The sequence below is a fragment of the Micropterus dolomieu genome, linkage group LG20 (assembly GCF_021292245.1).
Source record: "Micropterus dolomieu isolate WLL.071019.BEF.003 ecotype Adirondacks linkage group LG20, ASM2129224v1, whole genome shotgun sequence".
In the NCBI taxonomy this organism is placed as follows: domain Eukaryota; kingdom Metazoa; phylum Chordata; class Actinopteri; order Centrarchiformes; family Centrarchidae; genus Micropterus; species Micropterus dolomieu.
The window spans coordinates 9,144,048-9,167,276 of NC_060169.1; the positions used below are offsets into that span (position 1 = coordinate 9,144,048).

At 38.7% G+C, this 23,229-nt stretch overlaps 1 protein-coding gene across 2 annotated transcripts in view; it reads left to right on the top strand.

Moving 5' to 3' along the window:
* The window catches only part of coro2ba (coronin, actin binding protein, 2Ba), a 53,657-nt gene that overhangs the window by 9,166 nt on the left and 21,262 nt on the right, over positions 1-23,229 (top strand). The window contains exons 1-2 of one of the 2 annotated variants that reach the window (XM_046032190.1): positions 19,637-19,732; positions 21,983-22,183. In XM_046032190.1, the coding sequence (XP_045888146.1) occupies positions 21,983-22,183 (201 nt within the window). In that variant the 5' untranslated portion in view covers positions 19,637-19,732. Of the gene's footprint in view, positions 1-19,636; positions 19,733-21,982; positions 22,184-23,229 lie in introns of those variants that run through there. The other variant, XM_046032189.1, reaches the window with a different exon arrangement.

Consider the following 23,229-nt stretch of genomic DNA (forward strand, 5'->3'; position numbering starts at 1 on the left):
ATAGAAAAAAGCATTCACCGCAGGAAGACATTCAGATCTCATGAGCTCATTGCCTGTCAGAAAGCCTCCTTACCCTGCTCACTGTGCGTGTCTCTGTGTGTGCGACAGTCTGTAAAAACTGTGTGAAAAATCTGTGTGAAAGGTCTGTAGTGTATTTCCAAAAGAGTTGGGAAACTCTTCTTTCCTCATGTCACTGCATGCATCATTCCTCCACTGCAAATGCATTCACACAATCCAGACTCTCATAGTAGGTGGCTTTCTCACCAAAGTATGACTTGAATGCATTTATAAAAGTGCACAGGGGAAAGCTTTCTTGTGGCTTTTGTTGGACGAAAGTGTTCATTTTTGGATTCCCCTTTGGTACGTCGCTGAAATAAAAGAGGACAGAATCATGTGAAATCATTTGTGAACATCCTCCAGAGGAAATAAAGACACAAGAGAGAGAGTGACCATTACCAGCCTTCCAGCTGAGATTAGGTGCACATCCCACGGAATCTGTGTGTGTGCGTGCATATGTGTGTATTTGTGTGTGTCTCTGGACATACATACGTACAATCAGGACATAGGATGTGCTTCCTGTTTGTGGGCCTGGCGACAAGGCAGTAAGTGCAGAGCGACAGATGGGGGTTTTACTTTGAATGTGCAAGTGTGTGTGACTGTGGGTTGTAAAAAGTATTTTGTATACTGTAAAATTCTCATTGTCTGGTATTCAAGAGTTAAGTGTAAGTAAGATGATAATTACTTAATTCCATCAAAGCTTCAGGTTCTTCAAGAATATTGTTGAAATTTGATTTGCATTTAATTTTCTACCTCATGCATTTCTTATATGTATGAAAAAACTGGCAGTATGACTCTATAGTAGATTCAAACCCAGTGTCTATCATCTCTTTTCCCTCTGTACAATGTAATTCATCCTTTCTTTTTTTCCTGCTCTGTACTGTACATCAGTAAGAAATCTCCAATTTGTTCCTGTATCTTGTCTCCTCTTGTAAATGTCCTTTTGGCCTTAATTCTGTATTATACCTTAAAGCTGCTGCTATTTTTTATGTCTAGCTTTCTGTCTGCCTTTCTTTGTTTTTCTTTAGTCTCTCTCTGGTTTAGAGGGTCCTAAAACTCCTGTGGCCATTACACCACAGCTATAGTGACACAAGAGACTCCCTTATCAGATAGTATCTGGCTTTGGCACATTGAAACAGATTGAACGGCTTTCTGCAGCTGTAAGGACGTTATTATATCAGAAAACTCGTTAGCAAGATGCAACGGCTATTGAATATTCCCCTTTCATGACCAAAGGTATATTGTGTCTATTATTTTGTCCACCCTATTTACACTAATGAGGGGTGACTAAATACCAGAAACACCTCTCAGCTCTGCAACACAAGTCCACAGCACCACAAACTACAGCCTACAAAATTATCATAAAGTTGAATCAACACATCTCTAAAACAGAAAATAAAGATTGTAACCTAAATGAAGGTTGGATTTATGGCAGGATTGTTGTTTTAGACAACATTAGTTTTACCTACATTGCTAAAGAAGTCAAACGAAGCAAGAAACATGTCCAGTAAGTTGATCAGATCAAATCCACAGTTTGACCAAAAATATTTTAAAGACGTCGTATTATGCTTTTTGGCTTTTTCCCCGCTCCCTTATTGAGTTATATATCTTTTTTGTGCATGTAATAGGTTTGCAAAGTGAAAAAGTCCAGCATAAAGGGAGTTCCGTCTCTCACAGAAAACTCTGCTCTGAACTGCCTGAAAACAACTTGTTTGTAGTCCAGGCTTTTCCCTTTTTCCCTGTGATGACACATCAAAATGCTTGTCATAATGCTCGCCAAGCGACTAGTCTGACACGCCCTCAAAAACACTGGTGGATCAGCTGGAAGCTTCTGATCAGAAACCTGAGGCGAGCACAGAAGTCCCTTAAACCTGCATTCTATCGAACGGCCAGCTGCGGGCGACTCTTCCGGTTGCAAAAAGAAGTCCGGCTCCATTAGAAATAATGGCAAAATGACCCTACTTCTCATCTGATTTATTACCTCAGTAAACACTTTCCTAATGAGTTTATGGACTCAATCACTAGTTTCAAGTCTTCTTCAATACAACATGATGTTCATTTAGTAAATTATGGTCCCATTTAGATGAAAATAAACCATAAAGTAGAGTATGCTTCAGGGCGGGATTATCTGTGATTGACAAGTCGTTACCACGGCACTGTGTAAATTTAACCAGCTCCGTTGAAAAAGCTTATTACGAGTTGGTTGTTCACTTTCCCTGGTGAGTACATTTATTTTTAAACCTGTTGTTCGCTAGACAAAGTTGTCAGCCCTGTTAAAATGACAGTTAAGGTGAATTACAGATGCACCTAGCTAAGCAAGCTAACTATCTCCACACACAGCTGTTAGCTCCACCGTCTCCTCCAAATATGGTCACGTCCGGTGCCGCTGGAGTGGCACCTGCAAGCTGCACTGCATACACACGTGACATGCCTCATACTTCATAATCATCTACGCACCCTCTCAATTTGGCGGTCTATTTAAGCTGCACAATTTCCCATCTCTCCCTCTGCTCTGACTGCTGCTGCCCTGCATCACTATCGCTGCCTGCTCTTTCAACCCCAGCATCCAACTGCAAGCTACGACTTGGAGATTTATGTACACATCAGTTCCCAGACAAACTTTCTGGTTCAACTTTTGTCTACGGTACATGTGTAATTTTGTACACAGGTTGTTTTCTTGTGAAATTACTGGCATCTAATGTGCATTCACTATTGGTTTACCATCAAATTAAGTCATAGCAAATCTGGCAAAACGGTCAGCTTTAACATGTTTGATTGCTGTGTTTCTTTTTTGTCAGTGTTGTGGTGATGTTACTGTGTACCCACATATTAGTAATTTGTTGAGTACAAATTCATTATAATCAATAGGAATAATGACCATTAAGGCATGTTGCATTAAAGTGGAATCCCCAGAAACCAATCTGTTCCTTTAATAGTCAGAAAATAAAATGACTCAATATACAGAGCTCTTCTAGGTAAAATTGTGCAGTTTAGTAAACAGAGGCACTGAGAAAGAAACGCACTCTTGATTACTTTTGAGTATCACTAAAGTTGCACTAGCGAAGCTGCAGTAGTCAATACATGTGCAGGCCATTGCAGTGCCACTGCAGTGAGAATTAGGGTGGTCCGTTCTCTCACTGAAACAGTAGCTGCTTGGTTGGGAGGCTTGATGAAGTGTCATGGAATCCACTTACGTAATTTTATCCCACATCACATTCCCAGGCATGAGGCTGACAATAGCAGTACTGTATACAGTGCTGTGTTTTCATTTCTTGCATGGTTATGCAATGTCAACTCACATCTGAGGTATGTTCTGTCAGTGCTGACGCCTAATGCTTTGTGATTTGTTTGTTTCTCACATGTGGTATGGTGGTCAGCTATGATGTACTGTGATGTCTTATGCTAGTGATAAAGATGATACCACATTTGAACATACAGATTATGAGTTTATCTCTGTGTGCATTGTACTGTAGGAAGAAATGTATTATACACTGAAAGATAATGTACTGAAGAGTTGAGTGAACATGAGAGCAATGAGTGGGGAGTGGGGCAAAGAGTGAGAGCACATCCATGGTGGATACTACCACCCACACTCACACACATACATCTGCATCAGAGTATTTCGCCTATGGGCACTGATAGCAGTGTAAATATAGATCTTAGTCTCTCTGCAGCATAAAATACTTCATGTTTTTCCTCATGTGACTTCTTTCTTACTTCATGTCTCTACTGTTCCCTCTCCCTTATAGTAAACATGTTTTTAATGACCATGCTACAGATCTGTGCAACGATCTGTTCAATACTGCTACAAATCAGATACATTAAACATTATGCATTACATTATGCATTTTACAGGTCGTAGTCATGGTAGTTCACTGCTTTGAACAAACTGTCCATGAGGTGAACACATAACCCATTAATATACAGAATTAGTCTCTTATAAAGGCTACTGTATATGGTGAAAGTGTCAGCTCTGAGCAGCAATTCGCCTTATAAGCAAGGCTTTCTCTCAGGTGATGCTCTCCCCCTGCAGCACCTAAGAGATCAGGCACCACGTGGTGCAGGGGTGAGGGGGAGAGCCATTGGTGCTGCAGAAAACTGAGTTATATTATATTACATTAAATTTATTTAGGTGACGCTTTTTCTCCAAAGCGACTTATAATATGTGCATTCAACCATGTGGATACAAACCAAAAATTGCAAGAATCATGCAAGTACATCAGCTTCATCAAATTTGCTGAACTGCTTCAACTGCTACATTTAGTTTTTTTTGTTTTGTTTTTGTATTATGGGCCAAGGTGCAGTCTGAGCAGATGAGTTATCAGTCTGCAGCAAAAGATGTGTAGAGTTTCTGCTGTCCTAATGTCAATGTGGAGCTTGTTCCACCACTGTGGAGCCGGGACAGCAAAGGTCTTTCTTACTGGTTCAGTTCAGAGGTCCTTCACTTGGGTCTTACCATTGTTGTGTTTGCAGTGTGCACAGGTGGGTAGTAAAAGAAAGTGTTCTTCTTGCTGCATTAGTGACTTCTGGTGGTTGGACAGGGTGTCTTGTGGAGGAAATGGGATCTGGGGCTGATAGTTTAAACAGCTCTGGTGAGCTAGCAGGTGAAAAGAAGTGCCACGTTGATCCCAGGAATCATTTTGCAGTCTACACTTGGGCTGCCTCTGACTAAAGATTTTCCTAGTTGAACAGTAGTTTTTAGTTCAAGCCATTAGTTGACTAGTTGTTGCACGTTTATGATATTAAGTTACTTACTTAAATATATATTTTGGGGGCATCAGATAATAGTTCCAGGTCTTAGAAAGACCGTATTCACTGTCGTCAAACCCTGTTTTCACTGGAAGGCTGCTGAGCCTTGCTCAGGTCTGGGGCTCATTCTGACGCTGCTCCTTGGCAGCATTCCCATCGGGCTATCCCTGCAACTGAAAACCTCTTTATTCCAGCAAGCAAACGTCCATGTTGCAACAATCCAGTTAGTTTCGTTCTGGTGAATGGGCGCAACTCCTGAATAGAGTTTGAGGTTTTAAAAGTTTTGTTGTCTAAGACTCTTCCCATCAACTAGCTATTTAGTAAATTATTAGGGGGCAGCCCTACTTTAAAATATTAATTTTACAAGGGGCACAAAGTGAGCCACTTGTTAATGATGGCGCCACTCCCCGGCAGCATTCACTGCCTTCCTTTGCCCCGGGCCTAAAAACCTCTTCCTCCCGGCAGTCTACACCCTCCTAAGACCAACAGAGAAGTTAGTAACTGTTCCAAAATAGGAGAAAGGTGGAAAGAAATGCCAAAAAAGAGAACTAAAAAAAATATTTTAGATGTTAGTAATCTTAAATCAGCTATTCACTACTATTATTCTACATGTTGATGTATAAAGTGTATCATTAAAATGCACTCTATATTTGTGTGTGTACGCAGCGACATGACACTGCATCACTGGGTTTGATTTATACTGGAAATAATTTAAAGTAACTATTATCTGATTCTTTCTTCAGAGTTTTTGTCAGATATTTTTCATCACAACTGGGAAACATCTGTATAAATGTCAATTGTCAGTCCTTATTTTGGAGAACTTGTTCTTAATTCCAGCTGTGTGGATTGCCATTGCAGTCACTATAGTAACACAGTGTGTAAGCCTGACTGTCTAAAAAGCAACAATCCAACAACAGAGGGGAGAAACAAAGATCCTTTAGAAATTAGTGGACATCAGAATTCATATTATTCCAGTCATATCAAACATGAACTGTATTCTCTGCTACTTGTGGAATGATTAAAATGTGTGATTAATATTCACCATGAGATGTTTAATACATTTTTATGACATTAATAAAACATACTGATAAATTGCCCATTCATGGAGAATTCTATAAAAGATCATTTAACTGCTTGAGACAACTTTCCAAGGACATTGTCTGCAACTGGAAATTTATTAAGCTACCTTTATCTTTCTAATTTAGTTTAAAGGTTTTGGAGAAAAAACATTTAGATACTTTAATAATCCTGTGTTGGCTTTGTGATAGAACGGTCTGTACACTTTGGATTAGATGACGTGTAAATGTGTAAACACCACATTGTTGTATGTAGATCTGCTGTATGCATTTTGTCTGTGCTATTGTTTACTGGACAGATTTACCAGCTGAGTGCCATCTGTGTCTGCATTCCAGCCCCTTGCTCCTTCAGCGTGGATGTTGACTGCAGCTGAGAGAGTTTGCTGGGTCTATGCTGATGAGCCAGGTCATTTATTTATGTAGCTATGCACTCTGCTGAGTGCACTCTTCTAGTTAATGTTGGCTTTAGATTTAGATAATAATAAGGATATGCAACTAAAAGAAAGTTATAGTTTAGGAAAGGCTGCTTAAATTTGAAAAACTTCATATATATAATGAAAACACTCAAAATAAAGCATCATTAAACAATATTAAAGTTTTAAAGTTGAATAAAACAACTCCCTGTCATGTAAAGGTGGACTAGCCAACAGGAGTACTGGGAGTTCTCCCGGTAAAGTTGGCCATTGACTAGTACTACTAGGACTACTATACCAATAAAGTCATATCAACATTGTAACATTATGTACTAATATTACATACTACCATTTTAATATTTTACTGATAGTCTGGGGGGCCCGCCAGGAATTTTGGGCCCCATGACAAAAAAATATAATTGGGCCCCGTCTGCACAGCTGTTGTCACTACTTCCCATCAAAAGCTTTACATAACTCTAATTAAAGGCTTGCAAGTGTCTGGCTTCTTGTAGTTCAATATTAGTACTAGCACAATATTTACTGCTGGTGATTTGTACATGCAAGTCTGCATACAGTATGCAGTTCACTATTTGCTTCTCAAATAAATTGCCCTTCATGATGGGAATAATAAATTCTGTATCTATAGATGTCATTTAATCTAAATGAACGTATCAAACTGGATTATTTTAATATAGTCTGTAATTTACAATCAGGATGAGGTATGCTGCTGTCCAGCATCCAGTACAGACAGGAAGGTGTTTTTTATTTTATTTATTTCATAATTATCATTATGTGAGAAAATAATTTGTGTTTGAATTTCTGTCCTTAAGAAATATTTCATTGTCTTTTTTTGTTATGCTAAAAAGAGCAAGAGAGACAGAGAAATCTCCAGAGTCCCTGGAAAGATGCTAACTGGCCTGTCATTAAAACACTTTGTCGCTCACCTTCTTCACTGGGACAGGGAGGCTACAGTTATGGGGAGACTGGGTTGCTGCTGACTCATCTGTTGTTAGTCTGCTAAAAGGGGCAGGGACAATGATTTAATATGAATATCTTGCTAAACGTTTCCCTGCACTGATTAAATGTTGTTGAAATGTAGGCTAACATTAGTCTGTAGCTAGCTAGCTTATTTCACTGTGGACATTAAGCCAACAGGTTAACACCACTCACAGACTAAAGGCTACCCACCTTTTTCATGCAGGGGTTGGTCGGTCAATATGGATGTTTACTTTTTTGTCAATGGGGATTTTTAAATTTTACTGCCAAAAACAAGTAAAAACAAAGAGATAATTAATTTTCTTACTATATTAGAAATATATTTATACTCAATGATGATGGTTTATATAATGTATAATATAATTTGATATTAGTTTTTGGGGCCCCTGTCAGTCAGGGGCCTTTGGAATTGTCTTTTCCCCCCTATATGGCGCCCATGCTGATAGTTTTATGTTTTAGTGGCATAATAACATAATATCCTTGTCCTAATTTTAATTACTCATCTAAGCTGAGGATAATCTTGCTTTTGACAGAGAAAGCCAGGGCCAGAAAGTCAGTGCCCCTTCAAATGTGGATTTTAAATTAAATGGAAGAAGCCTTACACCGCTTCTTCCATTTAATTTATTTATTGCACTCTAGTTTTGAAAAGCAGGCAAGGTAAGGTAAGGACCTTAGCCTAGCAGTGCTCCTGACAATGAAGAATGGGTGCTGTGAATTCCTGAGTGAAGGGTAATAAATGCTAAAAGACATTATTCCACAACGTCAGGGGAAAAAAGCTGTTGTGGTTTGGAGTAGAAAGGTGCTGAAAGTAGCAGCAAAGAAGGGCATGCACAAAATTAACCTTTAATGTGAATCTTTATTTTAAGTCTGCTAATATATGTGATCCAACCCACACCCTACCACCTCTATTTTTCTGCTGCTCCAGAGAAATGCAATGAATTTGCCAGGTGAAGTTGGCATCCCATGATTAGTAACCTAAAGCCACTGTAAAACTGTAAATGGTCAGGACTGGAAAAACAGTAGTAAAAACTGTCTTCCTATGGTGGAATGTCACTAATACATTTGCTCAAGTATAAATGAACTAATTTTCCCAACTTCACATTACATTTATTACACTGAACAAAATTATAAACGCAACACTTTTGTTTTTGCCCCCATTCATCATGAGCTGAACTCAAAGATCTAAAACTTTCTCTATGTACACAAAAGGCCTATTTCTCTCAAATATTGTTCACAAATCACATTTTTAAGTGGCCTTTTATTGTGGCCAGCCTAAGGCACTGTGCAATACCCATGCTGTCTGATTAGCATCTTGATATGCCACGCCTGTGAGGTGGATGAATGATCTAGGCAATGGAGAAGTGCTCACTAACACAGATTTTGACAGATTTGTGAACAATATTTGAGAGTAATAGGCCATTTGTGTACATAGAGAAAGTCTTAGATCTTTGAGTTCAGCTCATGATGAATGGGGGCAAAAAAAAAGTGTTGCGTTTATAATTTTGTTCAGTGTAGTTGGAAAGCCAGTGGTAGTCTGGTGGCTGCTTGTTGAATTTTCATGTTGGATTTGGTTTTAAGTTGTGCTATAATGAGTAATTAACTTCACTAAGTAACTTAAATCATGGCTGGAGGTTATTTTTGTATCCCACAGATAGGAGGTTATATGTCAGTCGTGTATTTGATACATACATTGAAGTGGTCTGATATAACGTCAAAGTAAAGTCAATGATTGTAAATGATTGTTGCATGTTTGAATCGATAAGACACTTTGAAATACAGCCTATACAATTTACTATGTTAAGGAGACAGAAAAGAGGCATGTGATTTTGAAGTGTAAATATCATTGTGCATTGTAAACATCTGAATATGTGGTTTGGGTGTGTGACAGAGCCACACATCTAAAAAGATTAACTGAGCTTGTACGGTAAGCAGTACCAGCACGCAGATACAGCATGTTACACTTTTATATTCTTTTCAGAGGATCTGTCTGACTTGGATTCAGTACATTTCCCATGCAATGCAACTGCTTCGTAGTTGTCTGAATATCAACAAGTGATTCTAGTAAAATTAACTTTACCCCTTAACTTTACCTTGGGTCACACTCCCGTGATTTATGTCCCTGTTCATACCTGCGTCAAGGGCTCTCTAAAAGGCTTTCAGGGATGAAGAAACTATAGTGTACCATTATTATTTTGAACATCTCTGTTAGATAAATACTCAACATCAACAATATATCATAGAGTCAACTCTAAATATGTAACCTCACTGATTACTTAATAACGTCAGTGTATTCGATCTGTTTGGCAAGATTACTGCCCAATCCATCCAAAACTCTGTAATAATCTGCAAAGCTAGGATACACAGAAACAAGGATGGTGCAGATAAGGCAGTAAGCTAAAGCAGTTTGACTTGGGAAGTGAACACATCCAGCAGGGAGTAGAGAGATTGTGCCAATAAGCAATCCCTTGTGGAATAACAGCCAAAATTAAATATTTGTCCCCATAGAGCATAGTGAAATGAGGTCTGTATCTTTCATCTGGCTTTTAATCTGGGGCACATTGGCACTACTGTACTGTATAAGTCCTATTGACAGGCTGGCAATAAACAGATCAATGCAACAGACTGGAAAAATGTGCATGAGTGACCATATAATATATTTCCAAATTATTGCAAGCTAGCCAAACACTGTTGTGTGAGTGGGATGCTCTTATATAAACATTATAAAAAACATATGATAAACATATGGAGAGTCATGGATGTAAAATGGCAGCAGCATTAGTACTGTAGTCCTGTGGTTAGTTTTCTTTAGGAGATCTCATCAACACAGTGGCTTCTCTGAAATAGGTCACATTCACAACACATTAACCTTAACCCACATATGGGAATACTATCATTTCAGATGTGGCTTAACAAGCTCACACATGAGTCCAAAGGCGATTACTGTTGCCTGTTTCTGTGTGTGTGTGTGTGTGTGTGTGTGTGTGTTTGTAAATCAGGGATTAAACCCTTGGATAGGGAGGTGAAGATCACTATATCCGTCTTCATCTGACCTGTCGGATTTTGAAGCATCTCACTCAGTGATCTAGACTCGTTTTATTTCTAAGCATGTTTTTTTGCCTCTAGAAACAGCCATAGGCCATTACTTGTAGTTTAACCTGCTTACTTCAGTAGAAAAACCCATTAGAAGTCTTTCCACACAACCCCTGCTCTGAATAAACGGGAACATCTGGAATTTCCCTGCCCCCACTTTAAAGCTGACAAAGGTGCCAGAATTGCAGCAATCTGGTTGTCTCTCACAGATTGGACCAGATTCTTTGTATCCTGCCTATAATAATAGACTGTGAGACTGTGAATGACTCTGTCATTTGTGTGGAAGAACCAAGAAAAGGAGAAAGAATTGGCTGAATTAGCCCTCGTCATGAAGTCATGAAGAAGCTCTGATATCCTCTGATGTCTTTAATTTTACTACATTTTTATTTTTGTCCTCCTTCTGGACTATCAAAGATCAGATTTCTCCTCATGCAAACAACATCACACCTTTTCGAAATGATACGTTGACCCACCTTCAATGTGAATGGACTAGTCAATTCAATTCTGAGTAACCATAAAGAGATTACAGAAAACTGACCCAGTGCTCTAACATGATATTGGTGTCTATGAGGTATCTGTACTAGGACATCAGTTATTTCATTTCCCTGGGTGTCTGTATCAGACAAATAGCTCTATAATAGCTTTTTACCACTGGTATCCACCAACTGTACCTCCTGTCAGTCAGTTAGTCTCTTCAGTACTTTGGTCCAGAGCCAGATATCTCAACAACTGCTGGAACGATTGGCAAGAAATTTGCTGTGAAAATTCAAAGTTGGCCATGATGATTCGTCAAGTTTCTGGTGACTCCCTGATTTTTTGTGTAGCACCACCTTTATGCCAAAATGCATGCAATGCAATCCATCTGTACACACAAAAAAGAAAAATCTAGAAAACAAATAGACCATGAAATTTACTCATTCGTACTCCACAGAGGATAAATCCTTGCAATGCCATTACATTACATATTACACTAAATTTATTCATTTAGCTGACAATTTTATCCAAAGTGACTTACAATTATATATGTCAGGTAGCACGCCTCTGGAGCAGCTAGGTGTCTTGCTCAGGGATACATTGGCGGGTGTCTCTTACACCAAAGGTATTAGTCTTATCCACTGCGCCATCACCACCCCACTATCTACTCGATTAAATTTCCTCTAGCACCACTTTATGTTTTGGTGAGGCCCTAACTTTAGAGACGGTATATTATTTACTTTCAAATTGTGTAATGTGAGGAGCTTTGCAGCATCTAGGGACTGCCAGTGAGGCTTTCTTGCTTATTCGCCTTTATTTTTGTATTATTTCTACTGTAGATTTCAAATTTAATGTAACCTGTGGATGCAAGTCACTAGTTAAATCTAACCAATCTGTACAAACTTGCTTGGCTCAAAATTATTCTGTTTTTTGACCTACGTTTTATACGGGTATCATAGCTTATCATAGCTTATTAATTACCAATTACCAAAAATATATGTATCATACAGTATGTATCTATACATGTTAGTATCATATACTTCTATGGTTTCTCAAGCAGTATAACATAAATTATAGAAAATCAGTAATTTAGCAGCAGAAATCCTTGTTGCCAAGGTTCAGATGGTCACTGTCTGGAATGGAGAAGTCCTTGGCCAGGCAGATGGTCTGGCACTTGGCTTGGCCACGTTCTCTGTCTAGGTTTGCTTTTTCACACTCTCCATCTACTCATCCAATCCTGCAAAGAGAGACAGTGCGAGAAAGAGGTTGTAAGAGGACAATAGAAAAAGAGAAAAGAAACAGTTTTGAGGAGATAGAGATACAAAAAGGTTGTTTATCTGCTTGTTGACACAGTCGAGCAGGATTGCCCAGCATATTGTATCTCTGTGGTTCTGAACTTCAAAGCTTTGTGTCTCATCCAATTTGGATGAACAAGTAACTATTCCAGGACTTTGGGAAACAGAGCAATAAATATACTGTCTTTGAATGAGAAAAGATCAGACAATTTTAAAACAGAGATAAAGCACAGGTGTTGCTTATTACATTAACAACAGCTATTCAAGTGTCCCAGTAAGCCATGACAGTGTGAGCCAGCACGCACAATACTAGGACCCTGAAAGTGAAGCAACTTAATAGAGTTTAGCCATCGTTAATTTTTATTATTTACACCAGTGCTTTTTATACTGTGACATGTCAAAATGTCTACCATGACAAAGGCAGTTTGTGCACCAGTGAACTGGAGATTTCTTGCATGGATTAACCTGCTTAAAGGACCTTTTTGGCTGTCTTAATTAAACATTGGTGAAAGTATGGTTCAGAAGATTCTGTAGATCTGTGTGCATGCAGTGATACTAGAACTATTCCCTTTTAATCGCAAAGTGAGAAACTACTTTGTTGTTTTCCTCACTCAATTATACCAAAGCCAGCTCAGTTACACAGGCACACACCAACACTCTTTACTTTACTCTACTGTTTCTTAACATACTAAAGTGTTAGCATGCACATCAGACATAGCTACTGTTTTGCATTTGACTCACAAGAGCTGAGTCTCCAGGTTCTGGGTTAAATGACCAATGATCCAACCTCTTGCAAGTTGACACCCTCCATCAGCATTCACCTTGAAGTTTCAAAATGCAATATCTTAACAGATTTGAAATCATAACACACCGACTGATTGATCATTCCACAGAGCTCTTTCTGTGGTCTCATATCAGGGATGGATTTTAATAATCTGATGAAAATGCTCCTTCATCTCCTGCTCTTGCGTCATGGGCTCAGTGCCATGTGGCTTTCTCAATTTGAACCACCGCCAGAGGGATTTCATTTCAGAGCTGATGAGATTTGTGTTCTATGACATAAATCAACTTTCTTTAGTGTTGCTTCAGTAAAAGTCTGAGAGCTTTCTTCTAAAACACAATTTCACTTATCTTTATGTATTATGTATCCAGGGATGAGGATGCAGTAAATGACAGCTCATGGGCAGTATTATTGTCCAAGGACATTGTGGTGAGGATTTTGTTTATTAAAAAAATGCTTCTTGGACATTGACATTTGACTAACTTTGAGCTACAGTTATGAGTTTTTAAATACTTAAAATATCAATATTTAGTTGGCCCCTTATGTGTGTGTGTATGTGTGCTGCAGAGCAGGCAGGTGGTCTGAAAAAGGGAGTAAATCTCTGTCTGGTAAGAGCCTCCTCTGCTCCTCCTCTCTGTCTGCTTTTTTTCTGTCTTTAAATATTTAATCATTCTTTGTTGGTCTGCCCCTGCCCTTTCTTCCCCTCATCTCTCTTCTTATCTTGTATTCTCTTTCACCATGAGTCCTTTATTCTCTCTTTTAGGGAGTGTCGGCGTGCCTTTATCTCTGCCACTCTTTTATTTCTGTCTTTCCTCTGGACTTTTCCTTCACCTTTAGTGTGCAACCCCCCTCTGTCTGTTGAGGTGTGAGGCCCAGCTCGCATCATTATGCTCCAAAAAGCATGTGGCAGAAAACTCCCTAAGGGAAAAGGAAAGGCAAGCACAGAGGAGATTATTAATTTAGACCTCTCTTCTGGTTTTTGATGATTGACCTTTTAAGTGGAATAGGAAAAATTGTGTCTGATTTGTGTTTAAATGTAAAATATTGCATTATAGTGAAGGAAAGACTTTAGTAAGAAGACTAGTATTTGTGAGCATATCAGAATGTCTAGGAAATACTGCACTATATATCCATAGTAATTATATTACCTCAATGATAACACTGCTGTCAACAAACTCCTACACCCTAAAAGGCGATGGATTCCGGGACACCCACTCCTCCGTCTACTTGTGCTTTGATAAGTGCCCTTCAGCAAGGTTTCTGGGTTTCATCTTCTTGGGTAGTGTGCTCTTTGCACAATTACCGCTCCTTAATGGGGCTGGCTTAAGAGCTGCCATTAGCTGAGCTTCTGTATCTCCTGTCATTATCGTAGAGTAATACCCTATCATCATGGACAAACTCCAAAACTCAAACAGCACTGGCTGCTGTTTCACTAGGCTCCTAGTTATGACACAAAGATAAGAGTAATCCGTAAAATATAACCATATGAATGTTGTTCATTGTTGTTACTAAGATATTAACAAGGATGGATTCAATGACTTTCATGGGTTTGTTACAGTGATTGAATGTACTCTGTTGAGCTATTGACCACTAGGAGTGCTATTGAGCAAAGTTTCACTAAGCAGGAGCCTGTTTAGTTGTATCATGTCACATTATCTACAATATTACCATATTCTGTCGTGCTCCCCTTCTGCGCTTCTTCTCTAATTCACTAGCAATGACACGCTGAAGCAGTGGCTGGCACAGTCTGTATAACAAGTCTACAGCCGTGCAAGTGACTCTGTGAGGCTGAGCTAAGTGCTCACATCAGCATGCCAATAAGCTCACAATAGATACGCCACCTTGCTGATGTTTAGCAGGTACAATATTTACTTTGTTTAGGATCTAAGTTTAGCATGTTAGCATACTAACATTTGGCATGTTAGCATGCTAACATTTGCTAATTAGCTCTCAACACAAAGCGCAGTTGAGGCTGATGGGAATGTTTTTAGTTATAAAGGAATAGGAGAAAGAAGCTAAAGTATTGGACAAATAAAATGTTGACTTTATGATGGCGCTATATGAAAAGTAAGTGCATCACTAAAGTCATTACAATTTATCCTGAGGGTACCACAAATGTCAAATTTGATAACAGTTCATCCATTAGTTGTAGAGATATCTTAATGAAAAACAAAAATATCAACCTCAAGGTGGAGCTGGAGCTGTCATGAGATCACCAAATTAATTAGAATACACTATTAATAATAATAATCTGCCAACTGTGAATGTCTGTACAAAATTTGGTGCCAATACATCAAGTAGATTGCAATATTTTGCAATCTACAACTGTGACTTGCTAATTACACTTTAGGAGAGGTCAAAGAATTACTTGCCAAAGTTGTTAAAAAGTCATTAAAATGTAATCTCTAGGAACTTGTGTCTTTTGCAAATTGACAATCCATCTGATAGTATAAAATGCAGTATTTCACTCTGAACCACAAATGTCAAACTCTAGAGGTCACCGAAGTCAGTGGGATTTCTCCTCTGGGAGCCATGAATGTCTGACTGACTGACAGACAGTGCAGAGGTTATAAACTAGGCTAAGCACACCTGTAAGCAATACAACAAATACATCACCTGGACTTTTTATTTGATTTGAATCACCAACTGAAGCACCTTTACATGTCTGCCTCATCATTCAAGCTATCAAACATAAAACAAATAACCAACCTCTGAAGCTATTCGGGGTGCCATCAGGAGTTGCAATGGAACCAATAATATAGGGCTTCATTCATTGATAACTCTAGTCAGTTTAATGTCCTATACAGCGCACAATAAAAAAAATTGCACCTGGAGAGCTCCACTGTAACTTTTTAAAAGACATCACGTGAGTATATGTCCAGTTTAAAGGCTTTGTAATGCTGGGGTATACTGTAGTTTTGCAGGTGTAACAGTATAAGGTCACATAGCTCCACCCCACCCCCACCTGCCAATTAGTACGTGAGCAACTGTTGGTTGAAGGGCTGACATGAATAATAGGAAAACAATTGCCCATTCACCTCATCCTACTGTTCACTTTAATGTGATGCATTACATTGGAGTTTTTTTTAGTGTGTTTGTGTGGATTCCAAATTGATAAACTCCAGAAATAAGATCATAGACATTCATGGATCGGATAATGGAGACTGAAGAGCTCATGTGACCGCTCTTTTCAACTGATTGAAATTAATGCCAGCTCAAATAAAAGATAACCTTTCCAACATTCCTGAGCTGGCCATCTGGAAAATCCGACGAAAATCCAGCTGGACTGATTCACTTTGGGGCTTTTTCGCAGTTTTTATCTGTGATGCTTTAAGCATGGCTGTTGTTTCACTAGCCTGAGTGTTAATTGTGTATGCTCTGTCTGCCTCAGGCATTATACATTAGTTTCAGTAAAGGATTTTGTGAAGTAAGATTTGGTCTGTAATTGTGCTTATAGTCTACTGTCTCATGGAAACTTGTAAGGAATACAGGAAACTTTTATTGACTCCTCATATTTTTATTATGACTTAAAACACTTGCCAGGATTATATTTTCTAAATTCTAAGACAAATCAGCATCCACTAGAGTACTTGTTTTTACCATTGTGATTGTAAAACAACAGCTCCCATGAAAATTTCCAAGCACGGCAGCGGAGGTACTAACGCCATCTCTTTTGTTGAGCCATAATGTATAGCCTGCAAAGGTCTAGGCCTTATGGGAAATGGTGTTTGTAAAAGGTCACTAAAGATCAGAAATATTATATTATATAAACTACCCTCCTTATCTAAACCTATTTTATATATATGTATTGAGAAAGGCTCTGTTGCAAGGCAGAATTTTTTTGTTAGTGATGTTACACGTCAGTGGGATTTTGAATGAGGTTTTCTTACTTCTGGAATAGAATTTGGAAATTCCTGTTTCACTTAAACTCACTATATCGACCATAGTTAATTAGCCTAATCTTAATCCTTTGCAATACATGCATATCATTAGTAGGGTTGTAAGCAATTACAGCACAGCTCTATTTTGTCATTTCTTCCATTAAAAATACAATATTTTTAGTAATTTCTCTCTCTATGTTTGTGTCTATAAGGGTTTCACACTCATATGAACTAACATTGCTGTTTTGAAGAGGATTAACACCAACACCAAGTGAAGTTGACTGCCAGCTGATAGCTAGTAAAATGCAAATACTTTTCTCTAATAATCTGCAACTTCACAGCACACAAAAGCCTTTTATAGACACAATTGTCATGGCATTGCCATAGCAGTGTGTAAAATATTCCAGGACTTTCAGCCAAGCCGTGACACTTCCTGTGTGACTGAGAAAGAGAGATCCGACTTCATGCTGAGAGGAAATTTGGTCAAAAGAACCAATAGGATATCTCTCTTTTTGTAATATTTACTCCTCGCAGAGATGGGAAGTCATCATAAATGACTGTACAGTGTCACTGCCAAGGGAGAGGAGGAAAAGACAGAACATGGTGGCATGGGAGGATTTTACTGTGGATTTCCTTTTTGTATCTATTGAATGTGCTCAGATGGCCCTACTTCCTTATTTGGCACCAACATTGAGAAAATCAAAATTGGAATAGTTTAACCCATTGATTTGATTTGGTGGTGTTTGAATGGCCTTTTATGGTCCATAATGAGTCTGTATGCTGCCATTGACTGTGAATAATTTGAGAAGAGAGTGGACATTTGACTGCAGCTTGGATGATGGAAGAGTATTAGTAGTTTACAATTTAACTACTATTTAAAAGTCTATTTTTTTAGACAACAGCTAGTTTTATATTTTGGTGATTGTTTTTAACTGAGAAACAAAGACTTGCTGCTTTTAGGATATCTGAAAGAGAGTCAAAAACACAAAGGAAAGAGAAAGATTGAGTGTGCACAGAGCAGCAGCAGTGCCTTGAAGCAACATGTAAAAAAACAAAAGAACTATAAAAAACACCTCAATAAACATATTCTGCTCTCTAGAGTGGTGTGCCTTACAGCCATGAACACTACAGTAAATGTATACTGGTGTAAACAGACAAAACATGGTCAGACACACATACACACCAGGCCAAGAGGCCAAGACAAACCTCATTCACAGTGAACCTGCAGGGCTCCACTTACACTTCAAACACACAGACACATCATCTGGGGATGCAATTTTCCCTATAACACCTGCCTCTATATAACGACCTGACCATGGGTCGTTTCAGAAAAAAGGTTGTAGTGAAAGTGTAGAGACTTCAGGGTTCGTCAATGAGGAATCGGCAGTGATTTAGCAGACCGAGCCATTCACACATAGTTATCTCCAGCTCTATTAAATCTATAAATTTGCATTTGAATAGGATGTGAAAGGCATTCTTAGGATTTATAGATTCCCTCATATTATTTTGTCACTGGAGAAAAAAACTGCACATTCCTTTCAAGGAGGCTTAGTCTGTGTTTTTTATAAATTGTATTGTTCCTAATGAAGTCATCTAGTTAAACAGGAACAAACACGGATGCTCAAATTAACTTCAGCTATTTCAAGTGGTGCTTCCACCTTGTTGATACATTTCAGACCATGGTAACACAAAGATTGTAATATGTAGGTCAAAGAACTTATTAAGCATCACACTCAGTGTTAAAGTAACAGTATAAATAGCAAAAACAGACTTTGACAGTGGAGGGCATTATGCTAATTTCTAAAGACCAAATATTATATATATATATATATATATATATATATATATATATATATATATATATATATATAAACAACAAGTAGAAAATAAATAAGTATATATAAGTGGAAAATAAACTACAAAAACATTAACTGCTGGGGAAAATTGCTTTCATTCTTTCCATTTACTGTTTTTATGTTCTAATTACATGGCACCAAAAATAAAAACTGACTCAAAGACAAGGTTTTGAATTTCTGAATGTAGCTATAGTACTTAAGTTGCCTGTGAAACTTCTCGGTCATCCAGGTCATAGTTATTCAAGGAAGGTTAAAATCAACTGGAAGTCCAGCAGCCCTTAATATTAACCTTATATAGTAAATAAGCTGTATGTATAAAATACTGACACGGAAGAGTCATTTTTTTAGCTTTGAGACTGTGGATTGTAAAACTCCTCATTGGTAAAGTGTATTTTACATTCCTTCTCTATAAATGTTTCAAGTTTTTAGAAAGCAACCGTCTTTATTGCATTGTACTATTTCTGAAAATGTTACCATCTAGCCTTTGGCAGTGCTGCAGTTACCAACAAGGTCCACAGTTGTAGACGTCCCTTCTGGGGTCCACCTATCATTACAAATATTAGGAAGGTTTCATACCTGTGGAGTGGAGGATTAGAGGAAAAATTGGTAGAGATAAGAGATTAAAAGAGGCAGATGGGGATGGAGAGAGTGACAAACTGCTGGTGCTGGGAATCAGCCGAAAGGCCCTTGTGATTCTGAACAAGCAGTAGGTAAGAGAGGAAAGAGGATGAATGGCTACTACTCTCATGCCACTAGAGCAAGAACTGTGAGACAGAGGGCTGACTGAGTGGCAGGATGGGGAAGAGGGGTAAGAGGAGGAAGGGGGAGTGCTAGCCCTCCAGCTATCAGTACCAGTAGGAGGAGAAGAGCGAGTTTAAAGGGGAGGGGAGAGGAAAAACAAGTGAGAGAAGGAGGTAGACCAGACACAGGCAGCCTGCTTGGAGTTGAAGTGGGAGGAAGGAAGAGATCCTGTCGGCTTGCTTAGAAAGGAGGGTGGATGTTTGCAGTCTGAGAAGGCCGCAGCAACACTGTGACTATAGTGTCACTGTTAGGACACTAGTAAGGTAAGGTGACATTTTCAATAAGGTGATTACGAGAACATTAGTGTGGTATCCAGATAAGTAATTATATTGATATTAAATTATAAATTATAAATATTATAATTAAAATTATAAATATGAAGGGCAGTTTTACTTGAAGTCAACTTGGCATAAAACATTTTTATGGTGAAACTGTGCAAAAAAAACTGCAAAGTTAAGAAGGCCTCACACTGTTTAACTCATGCTCACAAAGTCTTGTGATCTTGTGTTGATGGATACAAAGAAAAAAATTTCTTCTCTGAGTTGCTGTGTTTTTGTGTATGTGCACGCCACTGCTCATGGTCTGTGTGTGTGTGTGTGTGTGTATGTGTGTCTGTGTGCATGTGTTCTTAGGCTGCAAACCCTCGTGAGATAAGAAAGACACAAACACACACAGACATCCTCTCTGTGCCATACCCATGGTGACCAATGAATGAGCATCCTTGTAAAGAGAGCTCAAAGCATGCGAGCTTCCCCTTTCCCTCTCCTCTAAACGTCCCTCAGGCCACTCTCTGCTGCTCTTCTGTTCTACATTAATTCTTTAACAAGCTGCCATTATGCTGCTCATACAGACATGGCTTCATAGCAGTCGATCTGTGTATGAATGGGATGAGAGTGAGACGCAAATTCATATGTGTAGAGCTACAATGGTTATCTATTGACAACTGAAAGGTGTAGAGAGACATCTTCATATTGCTTGTTTTGTCTGACCACCAGTATAAAGCCCAAATATATTCAGTAGTTACATAAAAGCAAGCAGCACATCCTCACACAGCAGTTTGTAACCTGCTGGATGTCATTTTTCCAGTCTAGTTTGAGACAGAAAGGGACAGGGAAACACAATGGCAGCAGCATGGTCTGAGGATGTTTCTATTTGCATGTGTGCACCCCTCCCACCAGTTCCCCTCCGCATTGCAAGAACAATGCTGAATAGAAGATTGCCTGATGTCATCCGGCATTGCTGCTACTGATCTGAGAAGAGTCATAAATCCTCTCCCCACAGTTCCTGTTGGGAACTAATATGGTCCATCGATAGTGTGAGTGGAATTTAGACTCAGAAACAGATCCGGTTTCAGAAAAGTTCTCAATATGTAGCAATATTCACCAACAAGAAATTCCACCAACTTCTTTCCTTACGGGATGAAGGGCATTTAACGTCCACTTCCTGTGGCTATGTCAACTTTTGAGTCCTCACGCAGAGCCAGCTCATGTCAAAAAAACCTAGAGCTCCGTCAGTGCATTCTTGCAGTGGAGTAACAAACAAAATAAGAATCTTAAGTCAAATGTAACCACTTCTCTTTTGTTGTGTGTAGTGGCTGCAAACAAATGCTGCTTTTCTGTTGTACAAGATCCCAAAATAAAGTGACATACTGTAATATGTTGTGTACGACAGACAGAGATTAATCCTTTTGGTTTGTTTGTGATCAAGTAATCTGATAGAAATGTCTTTACTATTGCTTTTCCTTCTTGACACAGTAATCACAGGCTCTAAGGCAACATGAAATAGTGCAAAAACAGTTTTCACCTAGTTTTCACCCTTCAAAAGGCTCACACCCATGATCAATTTGGACTGTTTCCCACAACTGCATGTGTGACTTATCATGTCTGCACAGATGGGACAGCCCACCCTGCTACTGTAGGTTTGGTAGATGCGAATTGACATTGGACTTCACTGATTCTTTCTGTATAATCATTATCATGTCAACTTACAAACTAAACGTAAATGATAACGATTACTTTCCCTTACAGTGGAATTTCAAATGGCTTAATGTTCATATATGCTGCTCACGCCCACTCAGTTTGCTACACTGGACACATCAGATGGTAGAAAAGCATGTGCTTCATCAACTGTAAAGCAAATCTATGGTTTAACCACAATAACTTAAATGTACAATATATTTTTTCAAGATGCTACTTTATGTCAAAGCCATTATTTAAAACTATATATTGTACATGTTTAAAAGAGTAGATTATGAATGAAATGTATTTAGGTTATCAGCTGTTGGTTGGGCAAAATTGTGATGGGCATTATTTACTTTATTCTGACATTTTATTGACAGATGATTACAGATTTAAAATAATAAAACATATTCATTAATAATAGATCATTGTTAGTTGCAGTGGTAATAAAGAAGCTCATGTAATCTATCAGGATATTCTGTCAACACTTAAACTTAACTTAACTAAACTTAACAGAAACTAAAACTTATTTATATACTTGTTTATTTTCCCCAGATGTCATGGCGTCCGACCTACCGAAGCTCCAAGTTTCGAAATGTCTATGGAAAAGTAGCCAATCGGGAGAGCTGCTTTGACGGCGTCCCCATCACCAAGAATGTCCATGACAACCACTTCTGTGCCGTCAACTCCAAGTTCGTGGCAGTCGTCACGGAGAGTGCCGGCGGGGGCTCTTTTATTGTTATACCATTATCCCAGGTAACCAGAACTGTTGAACTCTTGATTTGATGTTTGTTGTTTTGCCCACCAGGGTGAAATAATTATGGGTCTTCCCCTCTTTTATACTGCACTTTAAACTTCAGTGTCGGAGGAGATATGGGATGTTTTATTATTGTGTTAAAATGTCAGTTGTTGTTAGTTCTGAAAAAAATGCATAAAGTTTGTGCAAAGAGTAGTCGGGTGGATTTAGGATGCAGAGATGTATTACACGGTATATTTGTTTTAGGTTGAGATGATTATCTGGTTTCAGCTACTTTACAGCACAGTGAGATCTAAAGTTTGAGAACTGTTTTCCCACAAATTCAGCACAGACCCTACTTGCTATTGCAGAGCATGCCAGCATTAAATCCTCAAGCCAAAGTTGTAACAGTCTGGAATTGCCAATAGGATCATATGACGGCATACTGGTATTGCCCATAAACAAGACAAAAGGGTGCTGTTGTACTGGAAAGAGTGAAATTTTTTTTCTTCTTATAGAAAAGGGGAATGTCCTTCTTTTTACTGAGAATTCTCTTCACATTCAGCAAATACATATAATACCATAATAATCTTCTTTACTGCCTTTGCTGGTTTGTTCATTATACAACAGTGATTTTAATATAGAAGATAAGCCTGAAGGTTGCTCACTTCAGAAGTAATTTGCAGACAGTGAGTAATAAATCGTCTAAGTTAGTGTTTCTCAACGGTGGCGGTACCGCCCCCCAGGGGGCGTTCCGAGGACGATGGGGGGCGCTGGAAGCAATATTTTGGAAAGGGGGGCGCTGAGCTGCTTTTGGGGGGCGTTTGTTAGTTGGAAACTCTAAGGCGAGTTTACACCAAAGATTCACAACAATACGAGTTAACTTTAAAGTACTTGCAAAAAAACTGAGGTATGCAACATTAAAACATTAAAACTAAACCTGCCAGTTTAGTCCACTGCGCCTGCAGCTCCGTGCTGCCTTCACGGGAACGTGAAGTTAGAGTATCATCTGTAAAGTTTTACCCACATGGCATCAACTGTGTAAACTCTGGATTATTAAATTTCT